Source organism: Corythoichthys intestinalis, chromosome 16 (genome assembly GCF_030265065.1).
Source record: "Corythoichthys intestinalis isolate RoL2023-P3 chromosome 16, ASM3026506v1, whole genome shotgun sequence".
NCBI classification, from domain to species: Eukaryota; Metazoa; Chordata; class Actinopteri; order Syngnathiformes; family Syngnathidae; genus Corythoichthys; species Corythoichthys intestinalis.
This window is the reverse complement of record NC_080410.1, coordinates 7,521,661-7,543,546: the sequence shown is the minus strand read 5'-3', so window position 1 is coordinate 7,543,546 and position 21,886 is coordinate 7,521,661. Positions and strand designations below refer to the sequence as shown.

General features: G+C 39.6%; 1 protein-coding gene across 1 annotated transcript in view; it reads right to left on the bottom strand.

Moving 5' to 3' along the window:
- Nucleotides 1–21,886, bottom strand: part of LOC130904368 (sphingosine kinase 1-like) — a 94,565-nt gene that overhangs the window by 36,728 nt on the left and 35,951 nt on the right. The window contains exon 3 of the mRNA XM_057817089.1: nucleotides 6,534–6,686. Within this exon, the coding sequence (XP_057673072.1) occupies nucleotides 6,534–6,686 (153 nt within the window). The remainder of the gene's footprint in view (nucleotides 1–6,533; nucleotides 6,687–21,886) is intronic.

Here is a 21,886-nt window from a genome sequence, read left to right as displayed (position 1 = left end):
CTCGGGCATCTGGTTCGGATGCCTCCTGGACGCCTCCCTGGAGAGGTGTTCCGGGCATGTCCCACCGGCGGGAGGCCCCGGGGTCGACCCAGGACACGCTGGAGAGACTATGTCGCTCGGCTGGCCTGGGAACGTCTTGGAATCCCGCCGGAGGAGCTGGCTGAAGTGGCTGGGGAGAGGGAAGTTTGGGCTTCCCTGCTGAAGCTGCTGCCCCCGCGACCCGACCCCGGAATAAGCGGAAGATAATGGATGGATGGATGGATGGATGGATGGATGGATGGATGGATGGATGGATGGATGGATGGATGGATGGATGGATGGATGGATGGATGGATGGATGGATGGATGGATGGATGGATGGATGGATGGATGGATGGATGGATGGATGGATGGTTGCGTTTTGTGTAATCACATTTGTGCCGGTGCATAATGACAATAAATTAAAGCCCGTCTTTTGTAACGAATTCTCACAGTTAAACAAGACTGGAAGATGCATATTCAATAAACATTTATATCTTTTATATTTGTGTCTGTTCTATCAGTGGATTTGACATTTATTTTAATCTCTTCGAGTTGGCAGAGAAAAACGCAAGTTTCTTAATGTTTAAATAGTCTACATATTTTTTATGATTATTATAAATGCATTTACACAACGAAATAACAATGGAAACGTTGATTTAATATATTTCTGGTTTGAGAGCAAAGCTCCACATTCATTTACATTCAGCGAGGCCGACACAAGTTTATGTATAGCATTTTCAACAATCAATTTGAAGCGTTTCCATACCCCACTCCTACAACTTTCCGAATCGCACGGCATACAGTGTTACTCAGATATTCAGCATCACCGATGGAATACATATATTGTCCACTGGCGAAAGAGCGCAAGGACAGGCACACAATCTGCGTGGTTGTGAGGGCCTGACTTCGGCAGGTTACATTAGTGACGTCCGCCTCGATCATCTGGCACAGGCAACGAATTCCTTCAGATGAAAATCTATATCTTTCATGTAGAACATCGTCCAGGTACGCCAGCGGAATCTGGCAGTCTCCGAAAACCCGTGCCCTCCATAGAGAGCCCCTCACAATCCGCGCGCCAATGTCGTACGGCTCTTCCAGGTACGCTGTCATTGTCAAGAGGACACATCCACGGAGGAGTGCTGTTTAAATAGAGTGTGGTTAATTGGAATCCTGGGGTTAAACAAGATCTAACTCTGAGACGACCAGGTTTGACGTGTGGCGTGTGTTGCCATGGCAACATTCCCCGGTTTCAACATATCCACCTTTCTAGTCCCGCTGGGCTGATAAATTATGCTGCACGTGATGAAATTACTCTCGAAGTTACCCTGCTAAGCCACAAAACCGGCTTCGTACTACAGGCCACCGTTCTATCACCAAACTGCCAATGGATTCTTCTGATGCTATCAATCACTACCTCTCATTGTCAATAAATTAGGTCCCCCGTTACCCAAGAACCTTAACAAATACAATTATGTTGTTTACAGTCTAAAAATGGGTCATCTTTAATGTAGAGTTGCTTGTTCCAATTAAAATATTTTGTGAAAAAAATGTTGTATTGTCTTCTTGTTGTATGTTGCATTAATATGTTAGCATTGTGAAATGGCCTGAAAAAATAAGTTTTGCCATTATTGCTTTTGATAGAACAAATTTAATTTGCAATACAAACACATTACAGTATGATACATTGAACAATATGGAACTCAAATTTAATTCTGAAAACTATTTTGATAAAAATCTGGCCCAGATTGGGTGACGTGTGACTTATCCGGGCCATACATTAATGCGGTGTCTGCTACTTTGGACCAGTTCCGGCCGAAAATTGGTTGCTGATCCGGCAAGTGACTCCTTACTGAGTTTGGGCAATTATTCAAAAAGACACTGGGGCGGATCCATTTTACTAAGTTGGGCTGAAATGTGTAGTACATCTGGCCAATGTCCTCTCCAGTTATATTTTGCTATCTGGGTCATATTTTTCTATCATTTCCATCTTCATTTCAATGGTAAGTAACTTTTTCCTTTTTTCACCACCTGCACTAACCTCCTTGGAACCCATGCTGATTTCTCTCACAAGAAAATATGCTGTATGTTTGTCTTGCGGGAAAACGAACTGCAGCGCTGTTATAAATCATCGTATTTCGAGCATGTCGTCAGATGTAGACACAAGTGGCGAGTCAAATCCGTAATCGTATTTTGTACTGTACTGCTTTCCTGCTGAGTGTGTATAGTTGGTGTTGTCCTTTTGGATAGACGCTACGATATATGCTTGTCTGTCAATGTTCATTTGAAAAAGTTGGAAACCTTTATTTATGTATTTATGTTTTTTTTTTTTGTTTGTTTTTTTTTTAGTTAAACTTTTATACTTTTACAGACGAAAACATTTTGAGTTAACGTCGACTAAAACTAGACAAAATTTGTCTTGAGTTTTCGTCAACAAAAACTAGACGAAAACACATTTTGAGATGATTAAAATGTGACTGACTAATAAGTATTATCCTTCAAAAGACAAAGACTAAGGTGAAAATTAACAGGGCTGCTAAAAACAACACTGGTTCTTTCAGATTCAGTCTGTCCTTGTTAGCCCCAACTAATTCCAGCCCAATCTACAGAATACCAGATTTTCCATGTATCTCATACATTGTGATAGTGAAGCTTGCTTGCTAAGCTATAAATAGTAAGTATATACTACATGTGTTAGATTCATGTGCTATACGTCAAGGTGAAATGGCTATATTGTTCTTTAACTCATTCACTGCCATTGACCATGACAGACATCTAATCCGTTTCAACTGTGATGCCTGGCATTTACTGATCATGTTTCACTGACATTGACGGCGAGACGTCCAATGCAATTTGTCTGGGAAGGATGGCAGTAATGTGTCACACTGTGCCATCAAATTTTCATAAGAGTTTCTGTCGAGCAACCCACATTTACCAACTCAGTTGATCCTCCTCTCCACAGATGAACTATTTCTTAATAAACCCATCATACTACTTTGCTTTTTTCTTGCTCTCGACCTTTGTTTCAACTGCTGGGGTGATTTAGCTGCACTACCAAATTGCAGTGAGGACAGGCTGCGTATTCTTGCATGTTGAGTGGTTGACACTGTCAAAACAAGGCTATGGTAGTCATAGAGGGTGTGAGAGAGATGCAGCTAGATAGGTTAATGATGCTCACCAGCTCGCCATACATAACGAGAAACGTACTGTTTCTGTGTGTATGCGGGTGTGTGTGAACCTTGATCTTGATACTTATGTCTTCAAAAAATATATGTAAATGCTGTATAACATCTGCAAGAATTTAAGCTTGTTGACACTTGGGCTAATTCTATTTAAAACAGCGTAAGTGGGAGTTTGCGTGCCCCACTTGTCAGTGCAGTGGTCTCATGCTGAGATTAAAAATTTAATTCCTCCTACCCAGGGATGCTTTACTTCTTTGACTTTATGCAAAATGCCCCCCTAACCTCAAACCCCATGTTTAAAAAGGAAAAAAATAACCCATCAAGTTTCTATTACATGTGAGTTTTTTACTCAAATTTATGGTAAAATACTTTACCTCTACTTACGAACATCTCTGCATAAAGAATTTTCAGGTTAAGACACGCTTAACCAATATTGCCTCTTGTTACGAAAGAAATTTCAGTATACGAAAGGCAAAAATACAGTATGGCTGGTACTTGTAGCTCCCAGAGTTTACTGAACGTAACATACTGATGGCTGCTCTGCCATTGGCTGTTACCTAGCGTTCCTCACATCCAATTCGCTAAGAGGGACCTCTACTGTATGTGTGTATCCCAGCGTCCTCTTCATTCACCCCTTGTGTTCCGACAGCTTTACATGAGTGGATTAACTTCTATTCTTTACTCTATTCTTGGTGTTTTACATTATGCACAACTCTCATTTTATGTTCATTGTGCAATAATGTAATTGTAACATGTATTTCTGACATGTTTCAATTAATTTTTATGCATTATAAACGATTTATGTCTGGGGGGCTTGGAACAGATTAGGGCATTTACCCGGACAACGTGTCTCTACTTACAGAAGTTAAGTTACGAAACCACTTCCAGAACCAAGTAATTTCGTAAGTAGAGGTACCACAATATTGTATTTCATATGGAATACACAGAACTGCTGTTTTCCCTCAAATTACTGTTAAAAAGTACAGGGTATAACAAAAGTGAGTACACCCCTCACATTTCTGCAGATGTTTAAGTATATCTTTTCATGGGACAACACTGACAAAATGACACTTTGACACAATGAAAAGTCAGTGTGCAGCTTATATAATAGAGTTCATTTATTTTCCCTCAAAATAACTCAAAATATAGCCATCAATATCTAAACTCCTGGCAACAAAAGTGAGTACACCCCTTAGAAACTACATCCCTAAATGTCCAAATTGAGTACTGCTTGTCATTTTCCCTCCAAAATGTCATGTGACTCGTTAGTGTTACTAGGTCCAGGTGTGGATAGGGGGCAGGTATGTTCAAATTTGTAGTGCAGCTCAGACACTCTCTCATACTGATCAGCCAGGTAGTGCTCAGACCATATGCCGCACTCTACATCAAATTGGTGTGCATGGCTGTCACCCCAGGAGGAAGCCTCTTCTGAAGACGGTACACAAGAAAGCCCGCAAACAGTTTGCTGAAGACATGTCAACAAAGCACATGGATTACTGGAACCATGTCTTATGGTTAGATGAAACGAAGATTCATTTGTTTGGTTCCCATGGTCTCAAGCATGTGTGGCGGCGACCAGTTGAAGAGTACAAAGATAAGTGTGTCATACCTACAGTCAAGCATGGTGGTGGGAATGTCATGGTCTGGGGCTGCATGAGTGCTGCAGGAGTTGGATAGTTACATTCCATTGAGGGAAACATGAACTCCAACATGTTCTGTAAAATACTGCAGCAGAGCATGATCCCCTCCCTCCAGAAACTGGGTCACAGGGCATTGACCCCAAACACACCTCCAAGATGACCACTGCTTTACTTAAGAGGCTGAGAGTAAAGGTGATGGACTGGCCAAGCAAGTCTCCAGACCTGAACCCAATAGAACATCTTTGGGGTATTCTCAACCGGAAGGTGAAGGTGCGCAAAGTCTCAAATATCCGGCAGTTCCGCAACTTAGTCATGGAGGAGTGGAAGAGCATTCCAGTGGCAACCTGTGAAGCGCTGGTCAACTCCATGCCCAGGAGAGTAAAGGCAGTTCTGGATAATAGTGGTAGCCACACAAAATATTGACAGTTGACATGTTCTATTTTAATATTTCTCAAATGGGTGTACTCACTTTTGTTGCCAGGGGTTTAAATATTAATGGCTATATTTTATGTTATTTTGCGGGGGAAATAAATTAACTCTATTATATAAGCTGCACACGGACTACTTTTCATTGTGTCAAAGTGTCTTTTTGTCAGTGTTGTCCTTGAAAAGATATACCGGTACTTAAATATCCGCTGAAATGTGAGGGGTGTACTCACTTTTGTGATACATACCTTGAACATGTCTGATGGTGGTGAGGTCTCTAAATAGACCGATTATCGGCGCCGATATTTGGAAATTTGACATATATCGTATGGGCCTTTTTTTTTTTTTTTTTTTTTTTTTTTAAATCCGACCGGCCGATATGAAAAAAATCCATTTAAAACTGGGTTATTTCGGCATAACATTTTTGCATGATTCAAATTTTTTACACCATTTTTTACACTTTTAATGCAAATGAATATCGACTCCAAAAATCGGTCCCTCTGACTACTAATAATCGGGATCGGTCCTTAAAAACCCATATCGGATGCTCTCGAATGATGCCACAGTGCTCGCTTTCTTGTTCTCCAACTAGTCTTGTTTTCATAATCCTCTACACCAGGGGTCTTTAAACCGGTCCTCGAGGGCCGCTGTGGGTCCTGGTTTTTGTTCATACCGATCAAGCACAATGTGACCACAATGTTAACCAATGTGATTTCTACTAAAACAAGCAGCACCTGATTGCAATCAACTGATTACACTTATAAAACACCAAATTGGTGAAAAGGTGTGGTCTTGTTTTGTTGGAGTTAAATCTTGCACCCACTGCGGCCCTATGTGGAATAGTTTGGAGACAACTGTTCTACACGCACAGCACTTCCACCAACTGTTCTGTAGTATCTCAGTAGTTAGCATGTTTGACTGCCAAGATGAAGGTGTGTGTTTGAATCCTGACTGGAGTGAGGTGTCAGCACCATCATGATTTTAAGTAACAAGATTTTTTTAAATAAAAATAAAAAGTTACCAAAGCACAATAGTGTTTTTACGTTATTTTACACTTTTTCGATTTTCCCAAACCAGTTAAAATATCTTGAAAATTTACAATCTGGGCACTTACAATGCAAATTACCATGCAAACCTGGTGAAAAAGGCATAACGTTTATAAAAATTGTCCAAAAAAAACGCTTTACACCTGTATGCAATGCTTAAAAATCCATGTTCATAGTAGAGAGCATTTGTGCGTGTTAGTGCATGTGTGCACATTGCCGACCTGTGATGACAAGCGTGTAGGGGACTGCAGCTTCATTCAGCATGCCCTGCAGGTGGCCGGTGAAGAGCTGGAGAGCCTGTCCCCTTCCACTGAGAGGGTTCACCAGTATCATGACTCTGCAAGGCCGTCGCACCTCTGAGTTTGTGAGTGAGCCTGAGAGTCAAACAGACATTTCATGAATGGATCTGAATATCTACACTCATTATCAAACATTAGGCATGAAAATGGGTCAGGGGCAGTGTTGTTAATCTTACTTTAAAAAAGTAGTTAATTACAGTTACAAATTACTTCTCCCAAAAAGTAATTGCGTTAGAAACTCAGTTACCTGAATGTAAGAGTAATTAGTCACTTGGCAAAGTAACTGGTGATAATTTTCAATTTTTTTTTTTCTCAAAAAAAAACAACAACAACAAATACGGTCACACAGTGTGAAGTTTAAAGGGTCTTTGGGACAATTGGCCTTAGCCCAATTCTTTACCCTAAACTTAGCTAGACACAGAGGTATTGCGGATATTGCAATAACTAGATAGAAACCTTTGCTATGTGTGGAAGTCATTTAATGTTGTGAATCAACCGTTAAAGTTGTTCAAATTGCTCCCATTATTACATTAGTCTCCTTCTGTCTATTTTCGACATTTTAAAACTGTTTCATCATTTTAAGATAGATTGAAGTCAAGATTTTGCCGTTCAGGAGCATTTTAGATAAAAACACTTAGGTTCACTAGGAAGTTTCTCTACAACAGAGCCTTTCTGAGAGATATACTGCTTTAAGATGGCGGCTGTTTGCTGACACATCTAGTTCTTTATACATGTTGCCAATGCTGCCGTGTCTGTCATTTGTATCTACTTCTATATTATGTGATAACTACCGTAGCATCATGTGGGCCTAGTTTGTAGGCTTTCGGCTACAGTCAGGTATTATTGGAGCCAGCTAGCATCGTGTTTGCAACACCATCACAACTCCCTTACCTCTTCCCCACTCCTGCTCTGCTCTCTCGTCTCCGTGAGTCCGTCTCTCTCAGACTTTTCTCGCGTCATTCAACCAACGTAGTACCGCATGCCTTTCCCGCCTCAGTAACCGTAATGGCATTGCCAAGATGAGAAAAGTAATTAATTAGATTACTCACTTACTCACTACTTAAAAAAATAACGTCGTAAGTAACGCCGTTATATTCTAACGTCGTTATTAACAACACTGGTCAGGGGTTAAAAAGGTGACAAGAGTGTGGAGGAAATATGTTCCAGTACACTCTACAACTAGGGCTGTCCGAAACAACAAATTTTCTCCCGATTAGTCAGCAGACTAGTTTCACGATTAGTCGACTAATCTAATAATTGATTTTCACCTGTTTTTACTAATTTAGCCATGAAATTTTTGATGATGCTTATTAATTCACAAAAACATTTTGGAACACTTAAATTTGTTATCAATGTAGAAATAAACACGTAAATAACAACAATAAATCACAAATAAACAATGAGGTTAAATGCTGATAGCATTAACTAGTGCAAAATAATTGAATGTAAACAGATTCAGAACACTGACTTCGCCTTTCCAACATGATTTAAAACAATTCTTTAAAAAAAATATCTAGCATTAATATTATAGTATACTACTATATATAATAGTTAGTGGTGGGAATCATTGGGCACCTAACGATTCGATTACGATTCAGAGGCAACAATTCGATTATAAATCGATTATTGATGCCCCCTCACCCCACCCCCCAAGTTATTAGCTGCTTTTAATGTTTCGTATATTAGTTCCAAAATTGTTTAAAAAATCCTCTCAGGCTAAACCAAACTACTATTTGAGTATCAAGTTAACAGTTGAAAACAGTAAATAAAATACTCAAGTCCCCATTCTGTATCAGCAGCTTTAAACTACATTCAATTAATTGTGAATCAACCGTTAAAGTTGTTAAAATTAATCCCGTTATTCCATAATTTCCCATCCGTCTACTTTCAACATGTGAAAGTTTTAAAACTGTTTCATCATTTAAAGATAGATTCAAGTCAATATTTTGCCAATTTAGGGGTATTTTAGATAAAAAGTTAATTAGGTTAGCTACAACAGAGCCTTCCAGAGAAGTCCACTGCTTTAAGATGGCAGCTGTTTACTAACGCCGGCAAGTCTGTCATTTCACATCTAGTTCTACATATATGTGATATCTACCGTAGCATTATTGTGGCCGTATGTTTGTAGCAACTAGCAACTGAGTGTTCTTTGTAGCGGCTGTCGGCCGCAATCAAGTATTATTGTTTTTGTTATCTAGCGGCATAATGTTAGCGTCCGCAAAAGCGGAAACAAGATTGGACCTCGAAGCAGACCACAAGCGGGGGATTCGTACAAGGGTTTAATGAGTACAAACCAAAAACAACACGTGGTCACGGAAGATTAGAAAGAACAAAAGGGGTCCATGACAGCAGGTCAACAGAGCTCAATACTACAAACACGAATGTGAACTAAGACGATAGGCAGCGAGCTAAAAAGCCGGAAAAAAACACTCAAATAACTGCACATGGTAGAGTTTACAAACGAGAGCAGCACGCGAACAGAAAAAAACCAATGCAGGGGTGTAACAAGCAAATGTAGCGAGACGATAGTGCTAGATGTAAAATGGCGATCAGCAAGGCAAATATCTCGGCAGCCCTCTCTGAGATCACCTGTGCTTAAATGCTGTGTTGATGAGCCGGCATTGGATTCAGGTGCGACGTCGGGCACACCCCCCACTACCAGGCATGCAACAAAACACAATCTAACCAGCAGATGAATGTGACACATGAGTTGAACATGATATTTACTCTCCGTCCGTTCCTCATTGCATTCCGAAGACGCCGCTGACTGTGTTTTAGTTCCGCTTTGCCTGGTATAATTCAATAATCGGAATTTGGATGTTTGTGAATCGTTCTCGAATCTTCCACGGCCGAATCGCGAATAATCTAAGGATCGGAAATTCCACACGCCTTCTGAAGTATGTGGGATTAACTCCAGAAATCGTTATTCATATGACGAACATGACATGCTTTTATTTTGAAATGTTCACCGGAAGTATGTTTGTTAAACCGCTACACCACTTTACACTCCACAAATAGCGTTTTCTGTCATTGCATGTGGTGTCAGTAATCAATTTTTTTTTTTTTTTTTAAATTTGCAGATGCTGTTAACCAGCTATTTTTCATTTTTGAAGTGTCACCTTTTAACCGCAAGTTTGCGTTTTGGAGAAGACTGCCAATGTTTTATAGCAAGCTGTAGTAGATGGTATTTTTCCCCATTAGCCTCAATGTAGCAATGCCAACATTTACAGTGTTTAATATAGATGTGTTTCCTTATTTTGTATGTCTGAACTTTAATTCAACGGGGTGTTGATGACCAATAAACATCTGTGAAAGGATCTGTTGTCTCATATGCCTTCAGCACGCACGCACAAATGTATGCACGCGCGCGCGGCGATAAAACACATCCATGAAAATTTTTATTTATCGTGCAAAAATGGACTCATTGCATATTGCGACAGGCTTAGCAACTTCAATAAAACAGTTAGTTAGTTAGTTAGTTAGTTAGTTAGTTAGTTAGTTAGTTAGTTAGTTAGTTAGTTAGTTAGTTAGTTAGTTAGTTAGTTAGTTAGTTAGTTAGTTAGTTAGTTAGTTAGTTAGTTAGTTAGTTAGTTAGATGGACGAACGATCTCCCAGCTTGTAATTGTCGCCTGTCATCTTCCAAAATTACAACTGGGTGACGGCGCTTTAGGTGTTTATTCACGGTCGACTTGTAGCCAAGCTTGGCATTGAAGAGACAGGACACAACAGTGTACCCTCCGTTGTTTCGTTGAAATAAGTCAATGTTTCGGCCACTCTGGTGTGCTCTTTTGGCTTTGTGCCACTTTCCCCAATTGCATACCAAGCGTCCGACATTTAAAAAAATCTCCCGACCCTCCCCTTAAAAATTTTCTTCTCGGAGCTATACAATTTACGAAGGTCACCCTTTTTTATTTTAAAACGGCGAATTTTGCTGAAAGGTGAGATATTTTCATGCCTGAAACATGTAATAGAATTATGTTACAGTACCAAGCAGAACAGATAATTCAACACTGGATTTAACAGGAATAGTGTAGAGGGCTCGCCAATATTATTTCTTATGACCAAAAATAGTCACATGCCCGATAAAGGGTAAAGCCGGTCTTGTTGTTTATGTCTGAGGTAAGTGCATTACTGGTGCAAATGGCATTCAGATGTATAAAAAGGTAGAGAAGAGTGAACTGAATGCTTGTGGTGAAAAGAGCAGCAAAGCTTTGGGCACAGAGGTATCCTTTCTCCTCTGAGTTTTGAAGGTGAGCAAGCAAGGAGTCACTCAAATTTGGGAACACAACATGTACAGGGTTGTGTTTCGTGTTGTCTGCTGGCCAACGTTGGAAATGCTCATCGACCCTCAACAGAAATCCAAGAGGTGTCCCAATTATTTTAGAGGAGACAGTCACGGTTTTCTGCTGGCGGTTTCTGTCCTAAAAGTTGTCCTGAATGCTTTGTGTGAGAGTGTAATAGATCCTCCCGAGAATTTTCAAGCTTACTCTGAAGGAACGGAACTCTTTTCGGAGATGCTGTCTCTGCTCTTTCTTCCACAGCGTTGAAAATTCTAAGTGTTGGTATGTCAATGCTGCGCTTTGGAAAATTGAGAAGTAAGAAGTTTATGATCACAACTTGGTTTGGAAGAGCAATCACAGCAGCAAGTCAAAGTTCCAATTTAAATCATAAAAATTGTATTTATCACTATTGATTGTCAAAAATAAATAAATAAATAACAGAATCACAGCCAATTCTCTCCAGCTCATGAGGAAAATGAGTATAGAAATCAAATTGACGGCTATAGGTTTCAGAACATAACCAAATAAATATGGCAGAAAATACTACTTTTTCCCCTCTCCAGATGTCAATTTGCAACATACAAATAAACAGTCGTGGATGAGGTACTCCCCCTTTTTTTTTTTTTTACTTAAGTAAAAGTACAGATACAGGGGCAAAAAAGTTCAAAAGTACTTGCTTTAAAATTTACAAGTAAAAAGTAAGAATTTTCTCCCCATGCAAAAATGTGATACGTATATACATACAGTATACTGTACACAAAGATCTGAGCCAATATTCAAAAAACCAGCAAATTCATTGACAGCTTAATTTGATTTAAAACTGCAGAATGGAAAAAAAACAGCAATAATCTTGACTGCACTGTAAACAGAAGCTTAACGAGTTAAAAAAAAACTCGCAAGCAACTATCAGATGTATACCTCCACCTACTGTACAAGAGTTTTGTCAGGGCAGGCAAGCGGCGTGAACCCAAATGCAAGGAAAGCAGAGACAAGGCACAAAAATGGGCAGCAAAGTACAAACAAAACGACCGGGGGTCAAAAAAGCAGGGGCAAAAAAAAGTCAGGCTAACAAATCAACTCAATGGGAAACAAGGCAGGACGAGGGCAATGGAACAAGCGGGTCTTAAACGATGACATTGACAGGAACAATGTTGCAACAAAGACTCAACAAAAACTGGGAGAATATATACACACGCAGACAAGGGGTAACGAGACAGCGAGGCACAGGTGGGTGACACGGGAGGAAGCAGATTGGAGGATACACAAGGAGCAGGCACAATGAAATCAATGGGCAATCACAGGAAAAAGTCACACTAGGTGGAAACAAACACAAAACCTTACATGTGTGCAGCACCCATCTGAAGGGAGAGACAACGAGAGCGAAAGTCGTATTAGACACATGGCAAAATGGCTTTTGGCATATGGCAAAATGGCTTTTGCTATATAGCAATTTTTTGGAATATGGCAAAATAACTTTTGGCATCTGGCATTTGTTGGGCATATGGCAGGTTTTTTTTTTTTTTTAATAGCATCGGTCAAAATGGCTGTCAATGGCATCGACTTATAAGTGTACCAGTTGAATATCACTGTGCTTCATTTGTAAGTGTATGGTCAAAAATCACAACTACACATGTTCTTCTGCCATTGAAAATAAATGGAAAATTTGGACATACATGGCTGTCAATTGCACTGCTTTACTTGGGTGTGAGTTGAATGTGAATATGCTGTAATGGTAAGTTTATGGTCAAAAATCACAACCACACGTCTTTCTGCCATTGAAAATGATTAGAAATTTTAACTTTCATGGCTGTCAGTGGCATGGACGTGCATGGCCTGCAAAAATACCATATGACCACAAAAAAAAAAAAAAAAAATGCCATATGCCAAAAGCCATCTTGCCATATGCCAAAGAAATTTCATACGCACCATTTTGCCATATGCCAATTACCACTTTTTGTTCTCGGACCTGCTGTCTGAACGGGCGCTGCCCTCACTGTTGGTCCATATCTTGTTCACCTGCCTAATCTTGCCTGTAATCGTGTTTCTGCCTCTAGTGCTTAATTACGGTATAGTTGCACAGTCTTATCGATTGAGCCGAAGGCATGAAAATGAAATTATCCATTCACAATGAGATAAAAACAAACAAACAAAAGTAACGTGTAACGCAGGCGTCAATTTAAAAAGTAGTGGCGTAAAAAATATAGATACACTGCTGGCCAAAAGTATTGGCACTCCAGCAATTCTGTCAGATAATGCTCAATTTCTCCCCAAAAATGATTGCAATTACAAATGCTTTGGTAGTAATATCTTCCTTCATTTCACTTGCAATGATAAAACACAAAAGAGAATGAATTAAAAAATCATTATCATTTTACACAAAACTCCAAAAATGGGCCGGACAAAAGTATTGGCACCCTCAGCCTAATACTTGTTAGCACAACCTTTAGACAATATACAGTAACTGCGGACAACCGCTTCCGGTATTCATCAATGAGTTTCTTACAATGCTTTGCTGAAATTTGAGACCATTCTTCTTTGGCCAACTGCTCCAGGTCTCTGAGATTTGAAGGGTGTCTTCTCCATTTTCAGATCTCTCCGCAGGAGTTCTATGGGATTCAGGTCTGGATTCATTGCTGGCCATTTTAGAAGTCTCCAGTGCTTTCTCTCAAACCATTATCTAGTGCTTTTGGAAGTGTGTTTTGGGTCATTGTCCTGCTGGAAGACCATGACCTCTGAGGGAGACCCAGCTTTCTCACACTGGGCCCTACGTTATGCTGCAAAATTTGTTGATAGTCTTCAGACTTTATAATGCCATGCACACAGTCCAGCAGTCCAGTGCCAGAGGTAGCAAAGCAACCCCAAAACATCAGGGAACCTCCGCCACGTTTGACTGCGGGGACTGTGTTCTTTTCTTTGAAGGACTCGTTTTTTGGGGGGGGGGGGGTTCTTGTAAACTCTATGTTGATGCCTTTCCCCAAAAAGCTCTACTTTTGTCTCATCTGACCAGAGAACATTCTTGCAAAGCCTAACCCTAACCCTTTCTGGCTTTCTCGGGTAAATTTGGAAAACTCCGGCCTGGCTTTTTTATGTCTCTGTGTCAGAAGTCGGGTCTTCCTGGGTATCCTACCATAGAGGTCTTTTCATTCAGACGCCGACAGATAGTACGGGTTGACACTGTTGTACCCTCTGACTGCAGGACAGCTTGCACTTGTTTGGATGTTAGTCAAGGTTCTTTATCCACCATCCGCACAATCTTTCGTTTAAATCTCTCGTCAATTTTTCTTTTCCGTCCACATCTAGGGAGTTTAGCCACAGTGCCATGGGCTATACACTTATTGATGACACTGCACACGGTAGAAACAGGAATATTCAGGTCTTTGGAGATGGACTTGCAGCCTTGAGATTGCCCATGGTTCCTCACAATTTTGCCTCTCAAGTGCTCAGACAGTTCTTAGGTCTTCTTTCTTTTTTCCCTGCTCAATGTGGTACACACAAGGGCACATGACAGTGGTTAAGTCAACTTTAATCCATTTTAATTGGCTGCTAGTGTGATTTAGTTATTGCCACCTCCTGTTATCTGCCACAGGTAAGTAACAGGTGCTGTTAATTACACAAATTAGAGAAGCATCACATGATTTTTCAAAGGGTGCAATACTTTTGTCCGGCCCATTTTAGGAGTTTTGTGTAAAATTATGATGATTTAATTTTTCTTCCATTCTCTTTTGTGTTTTTTCTTTGCAATCAAAATAAATGAAGATATTACTACAAAAAGCATTTGAAACTGCAATCATTTTCAGGGAGAAATTGAGCATCATCTGACAGAATTGCCGGGGTACCAATACTTTTGGTCAGCAGTGTATGTGCTCTAAAATGTAGTGAAGTAAAAGTAAAAAGTACCACTTCATATTTGTACTCACGTAAAGCACAGATACACAAAAATGTACTTAAGTACAGTAACGAAGTAGTTTTACTTCATTACATTCCACCACTAGAAATAAAAAATAATCACAACCTCTGTGAATTATAACACATCTTAAATCTCCCATCTAGCATTAGTCGTCTTGAAGCCAATTACGCGCAATGTGCTTGTGCTGCAGAACTTAGCCCTACATGACCCCACACTGGCAGTGCGGGACAGAGGTGTGATTCCAGCAGGAGAAGTGAGGAGAGGGTGTAAAAACAAACATGCACATGCCCAAACTGTGCCTCCATTCAGCAACACAGGGTTAGCATTGTTTTATTTGTATCAAAGCACAATGTGGCTTTCATTTACAAAAAGCCCCTCCACCCTTCCAGAATATTAGCAACAATGGTAGAAATTGACAGTGAATGAGCTTTTGATCAGCTTTTGCATCGCTCATCCATATATTCGATACCGGTTATCCTGGTCAAGGTCGCTAAAACCAAGTTTATCCCAGCTAACTCTAGGCAAAAGGCAGACGAGACACTGTATAGATTACTAGTTAATCACAAGGCACACGCTATTGTAATCGACAACCATTCACATTTACACTGAACGCATGTAGTCTGCATTGAAGTCAGACGAATGTACATTACACTATTAGTAATGGACAATTATATGGTACAGTGTTGCGAGGGAGCAGAGTGAGAACATGCAAACCACACAGACTGCAAAACTTCAACCTTAGGATTGCGAGACTGACATAATAAGCATTTTAAATATCAAATCCTTCAGCTACCTTTATGTCTCTATTTGCCATCTTACCAAGATGGTGAGAATGTCATTGTTGTATGATTGGGGTGGCGAGGCATAGTGGTAGAGTAGCCATTCCCCAACTCAGAGGTTGTGGGTTCAATTCTTCGCCCTGATGAACTCGTCTAAGTATCCTTGAGCCAGATACTGAACCCCACGTTGCTCCTGATACTGCATAACCAGTAGGTAGATGAGGCTATATTGTGAAGTGCTTTGAGGGCCTTAAAGGTAGAAAGGCGTTATACAACCCCTAGCAAAAAAGTATGGAATCACCAGTCTCGGACGAGCACTCACTCAGACATTTTATCATGTAGAACAAACTCAGGGAAAAAACTTGAAAAAATAATGAATTACTTCAACTTGGATAGTTAGTTCAAGTGCAACTCTTTAGCATTCAGAAGCACTAAAAGAAATGAATAAAGACATTGTGGTGGTGAGTAAATGTTGATTTTATAGAGCAAGTGCTGGGAAATATATATGGAATCACTCAATTCTGAGGAAAAAAATATTGAATCATGAGAAACAAAGAAATAATAATCAAAACACATCTCTAGTATTTAGTAGTACCACTTTTGGCTTTTATGACAGCTTGCAGTCTCTAAGGCATGGACTTGATGAGTATTCTTCATCAAATTGGTGCCAACTCTCTTTGATTGGAGTTGCCAGATCATCCTTGCAGGTCAGAGCCTTGCTGTGGACCATTTTTTTCCAATTTCCACCACAGGTTTTCAATAGGGTTGAGATCTGGGCTATTTGCAGGCCATGACATTGACTGGATGAGTATTTCTCCAAGGAATGCTTTAACAGTTTTAGCTCTGTGGCATGATGCATTGTCATCTTGGAAAATGACAAAAATACTTTCAATTAAAGGGATATGAAAGCTGTCTAAAATTTCAATGTAAACTTGTGCATTTATTGAAGATTTAACCACAGCCATCTCCCCAGTGCCTTTGCCTGACATGCAGCCCCATATCATCAAGGACTGAGGGGATTTTGATGTTTTCTTTAGGCAGTCATCTTAGTAAATCTCACTGGAACGACACCAAACAAAAGTTCCAGCATCATCACTTTGAATCTGAATTGGACAAGGTGTCAAGAGTCAAGAATCTGCATTGGACTGGAAGGTCTTTCTTAACACATCGACAATGGTAGACGTCCAATTAATTTAAACTGGGAGGACTGGCTCTGAGTGCCATTGAAGGTGTTGGACGTCTAATTTATTTTGACTGTGAGAGGCAAAAGAAGATTCATTCATTTTGACCCATTCACATTCAAAATGAATAGGATGTCTAGCGTAGGCAATAGCAGCCAACGAGTTAAAATAGACACTATTTACGTGGAAAGTCTTGGTAGCAGCAGTAACATCTTGTTAAAACGTTATATCAATTCTTGATATATTGTCACACCCCTATGGCTAAAGTAGATTATAAACGCGAAAAAATCGTTCGTGTTTAGTCCAAAAATCGCTTGGTTTTACAGGAGTTACCAGATACCGGATAATTACTACATGAATCAAAAATTCACATTTTAAAATATTTAAGATCAAATCAAGGCTGAAACGTATGGGGAACCAAATTAATGCTTTCTTCTGTTTTCCTAAAGGCTGACTATATCATTACTTTGGTCCTCCCAGTCTATTTACATTTCAAACTTCTGTACTGTCAACAAGAGTGGAGCTGCTGCTCACACTCCATTCATCTGTGTAGTCAAATCCCACTGAGGGTTTACTGTTGATGTGTGGAAAATGAAAACACAGCTTATTGCTGCAGCTAAAATTGTCTAATGAGGTCTCGTACTCCTCCGCCTCAAGAGCTCATTAGCCTTTCATCCTAGATTACAATGAGGTAGTGATTAACATGTAAACCATAGACTTCATAATGTATTGACATGACACATTCCCCATTCACTGCATCACGCCTTCCCAAAGGGGGTCTTCTAACACTCCGCTTCATTTATTAGCAGTCGGTCGCATGCAGCGATCTAACGCCGGATTTAGGTTGAAAAAGTACGAAAGCTGCACAGCATACAAACAGGAAGGAATGTGTCAGGAGTGATTTGTTTGACGATTCAAGGTAATTATTATATTTTTCGTACCATGCATGCATTTTGAAACGTGAAAAAAATCAATGGGAGAAATTAGCCGCTACAGCACTGGCATTATACTTCGCAATGTTTACGTAAAATAAATGCTACCTGCAGTTTTTTTTTTTTTTTGCTGTTAACCAAGAATCCAGACCCTTTCACATCCATATCTATAAGGAATTCAGGGATTTAAGCTTTTATTTACAAGAATTTTGAACGGAAAAAGCTCTTTGTTTACATATGGTGGCCGCTAATCCTTACTGACTAGCCTCATATTTTGCAATATTTACGTAAAATAAATGCTATCTGCATGTTTTTTTTGCTTTTAACCATGAATCGAGACTGCTTTACGTCCATATCTATAACGAATTCAGGGATTTAAGCATTTATTCACAAGAATTTTCAACGGAAATAGCTCTTTGTCTGTGTTTCCACTCGGTCAGCTTTGACAGAGATAGGCCCCCCCTATGAATCGGCCCTGTGTCCCGTCAATACATTATGAAGTCTATGTGTAAACAATATGAAGTTGTTGTTTTTTTAAAACACATCTAATTCCTCATCACCTTCTTTGGAGGAATCCACATTACACTCTGCTATATTATTATAAAGGAACCAACAGGTCGTGACCAAAATTTTCCACTAGATCAGTGCTTCTCAAACAGTGAGCGATGCCAGGGATGGCACATGTGACGACAAATTATGTTAGCATTGCTACATTGAGGCTAATGGAAAAAAAGCCTGATATAAAACATTGGCAGTCTTCTCCACAACGCAAAATTGCAGTTAAAAGGTGACACTTCAAACATGAAAACTGGATAAAAGAATTTGGAAGCCATGCAAACAAAATAAAAAAATCTGTTACTGACACCATGTGCTTGACAAGAGCGAAGTGCACTTTGTTTTGTTTTTTTCAATGAGTGTAAAGCGTATCGTTAGTGGCATAGCAAACGTACTTCCGGTGAACATTTAAAAATAAAAGCACGTCGTGTTCAGATTTCTGGAGGTAATCGCATATACTTCAAATTCTACATTAAAAATAAATTTAAAATGACAACCATTATGAAAAATCTGATTGGAAATGATAATATGACGTAATAAGTGATAATAATTTGTTGCATGCGCACTCTGCAGGACAAGATGACAGTAATTTTTGACTTCAAATTAACACTTTTAGTGGGCTCTAATTGGCAGACAACAAAAATGACATTGGGTTTCTCGCCTATATTATATTCTGCACTTAACTAGCTTTAAAATTACTCATTATGCATAGTGTGTGTGTTTTTTTTTTTTTTTATTAATACACTTTAACCCTTTAAGGTCTGGGCCTATTTTGTCTGATTTTGCATGCCTTTGAAGTTGCCTTTATATTTCAAAGAAAGAATTGTTTACGATGACCTGGTTTGGTCCCTTTTTTTGTGACACCTTGAACTTCATGTCCAAACTGTTGTTTCCTTCACTAACCAATTATAAATCATCATTTTGGGCCCAAAAAGACCAAAAATTCCAAAATCGTTTTGTCAAAATTTTTAATATTGATGTCCAATTGACAACCAAACATGCGTAACGAACCGTTTTGAAACTTTGTAATATTTATTCAACATGTTAGGATGAACATTCAACCAAAAAAATTTAGAATAAATAGTCTTATATTTGACAATTCAACATTTATATACTTTATACATGCTCTAGTCAAAACAGGTTATATACAGCAGACCAAACAGTGAAGAACAGTGAAAAAATATATACCATCTAACACAAAAAGTGTTTAGAGGCCATCTCTTTATGAGTTTAGGTATTGCGGCCCATCACCTGATGAAAACTATGTACACACAATCAAGCTTCTTGAACACACATTTATATACACAAATTGAGAATGCTGATTGTGGGGAAAAAAATATATATATAACATTGGGAAAAAAAGTATTTTCAAAAATATTTACAATAAACAAGTTAAATTTTTGTCAGGCTTGCCACTCTGAAAAGCAGTTTCGTCCTGGAATTAGACACAGGGCTACATCACACAGCTCACACTTCCATGGGGTGTTGGTCCTCTTTCCACCCTTCCATTTTCATTTCACTTTACTTTCATTGTCACTATAAATGTACATGAAAAAAGTCAGTATTTATGAAAATAATAAAGTATAAAATAAAAATATATACAGCAATAAATAATAATGGAAATCTATATGTATGACAATAGAAAGAATACCATAGCTGAATATGTGCTACATCCCTAATCTTCATATAGAAAGTAGAACACCACAAATTATAAATTCCTGCCTGGGATACCCACAGTGCACGTACGACTTTGATCTGATAAGCACATTTTATTATTATATTCACAAACACACACTTATATTGCATCAAAATTAACTTTGTCTTGCAATATAAAAAGAAACTTTCAAAAGAAACTTTTTCATCATAAAAAAAAAAAGAGTGAGTTGGCTTACCTCTGCTCGTCGATGGCGTCACCCACGTGTTCAAATCCGTCACTATCTTCACTCGAGGACTCTTCCGAAGAAGACGATGATGACGAATTTGGACCATCCTCTTCCTCAAGTTGATCAAAAAGCACAATTTCTTGCGCTAAATTTAGTTTTCCGTTCATTGTCAAAGTCACACAAAGTCGCTGCTCGAACCAAACGGCCGTCGCTCGCCACCTCGCTGCTTCAGAACACTCCTCCCCTCTCGTTCGGTAGAACCTCACGCGGCAGTTATATTTATAAACAAAAAAAACGCATTTTGTGCTTCCACTGTGACTTCGAAAGGGTTCGTTTGATTTGTGTTTTTTTCATGGAGCTTCCGTTTTGAAAAAGGACAAGAAATGATGGAAATATAGACATAAACAAATGATCCATGCAGCGTTTTAATGTTTTTTTGAGAGGACAATAAAACTATAAAACTTAAATGACAATATCTCACGTTCTAGTTGGTCGATTGACTTCAAATAATAACGAGAGTAAACCGCAACTTCCGCACTTTAAAACGAGACCAACCAAAGGCATAAGGGTGACGTAATTAAAACGTGAGGGCGCTTCAAAGACGACGTGCGCTGAGGACGCGCCGGCGCGTCCTTCGACTCTCAAGGGTTAATATACAGTGGGGCAAATAAGTAATTAGTCAACCACCAATTGCACAAGGCTGTCAAAGAGGTCTAACTTCTTGTAACGAGGTCTAACTAGGCTCCACTCATTACCTGTATTAATGGCACCTGTTTTAACTCATTAGCCGTATAAAACACACCTGTCCACAATCTCAGTCAGTCACACTTCAAACTCCACTATGGCCAAGACCAAAGAGCTGTCGATGGAAACCAGGGACAAAATTGTTGACCTGCACCAGGCTGGGAAGAATGAATCTGCAATAGGTAAAATGCTTGGTGTAAAGAAATCATTTGTGGGAGCAATTATTAGAAAATGGAAGACATACAAGACCACTAATAATCTCCCTTGATCTGGGGCTCCATGCAAGATCTCACCCCATGGCGTCAAAATGATAACAAGAACGGTGAGCAAAAATCCCAGAACCACACACGGGGACCTAGTGAATGACCTACAGAGAGCTGGGACAACAGTAACAAAGGCTACTATCAGTAACACAATGCGCCGCCAGGGACTGAAATCCTGCACTGCCAGACGTGTCTCCCTGCTGAAGGAAGTACACGTCCAGGCCCGTCTGCGGTAGACAGCATTTGGATGATCCAGAAGAGGACTGGGAGAATGTGTTATGGTCAAATGAAACCAAAATAGAACTTTTTTGGTAGAAACACAGGTTCTTGTGTTTGGAGGAGAAAGAATACTGAATTGCATCCGAAGAACACCATACCCACGGTGAAGCATGGGGGTGGAAACATCATGCCTTGGGGCTGTTTTTCTGCAAAGGGACCAGGACGACTGATCTGTGTAAAGGAAAGAATGAATGGGGCCATGTATCGAGAGATTTTGAGTGAAAATCTCCTTCTATCAGCAAGGGCATTGAAGATGAGACGTGGCTGGGTCTTTCAGCATGACAATGATCCCAAACACACAGCCAGGGCAACAAAGGAGTGGCTTCGTAAGAAGCATTTCAAGGTCCTGGAGTGGCCTAGCCAGTCTCCAGATCCCAAACCCATCTGTGAACATCTGTGGAGGGAGTTGAAAGTCCATTTTGCCCAACGACAGCCCCAAAACACCACTGCTCTAGAGGAGATCTGCATGGAC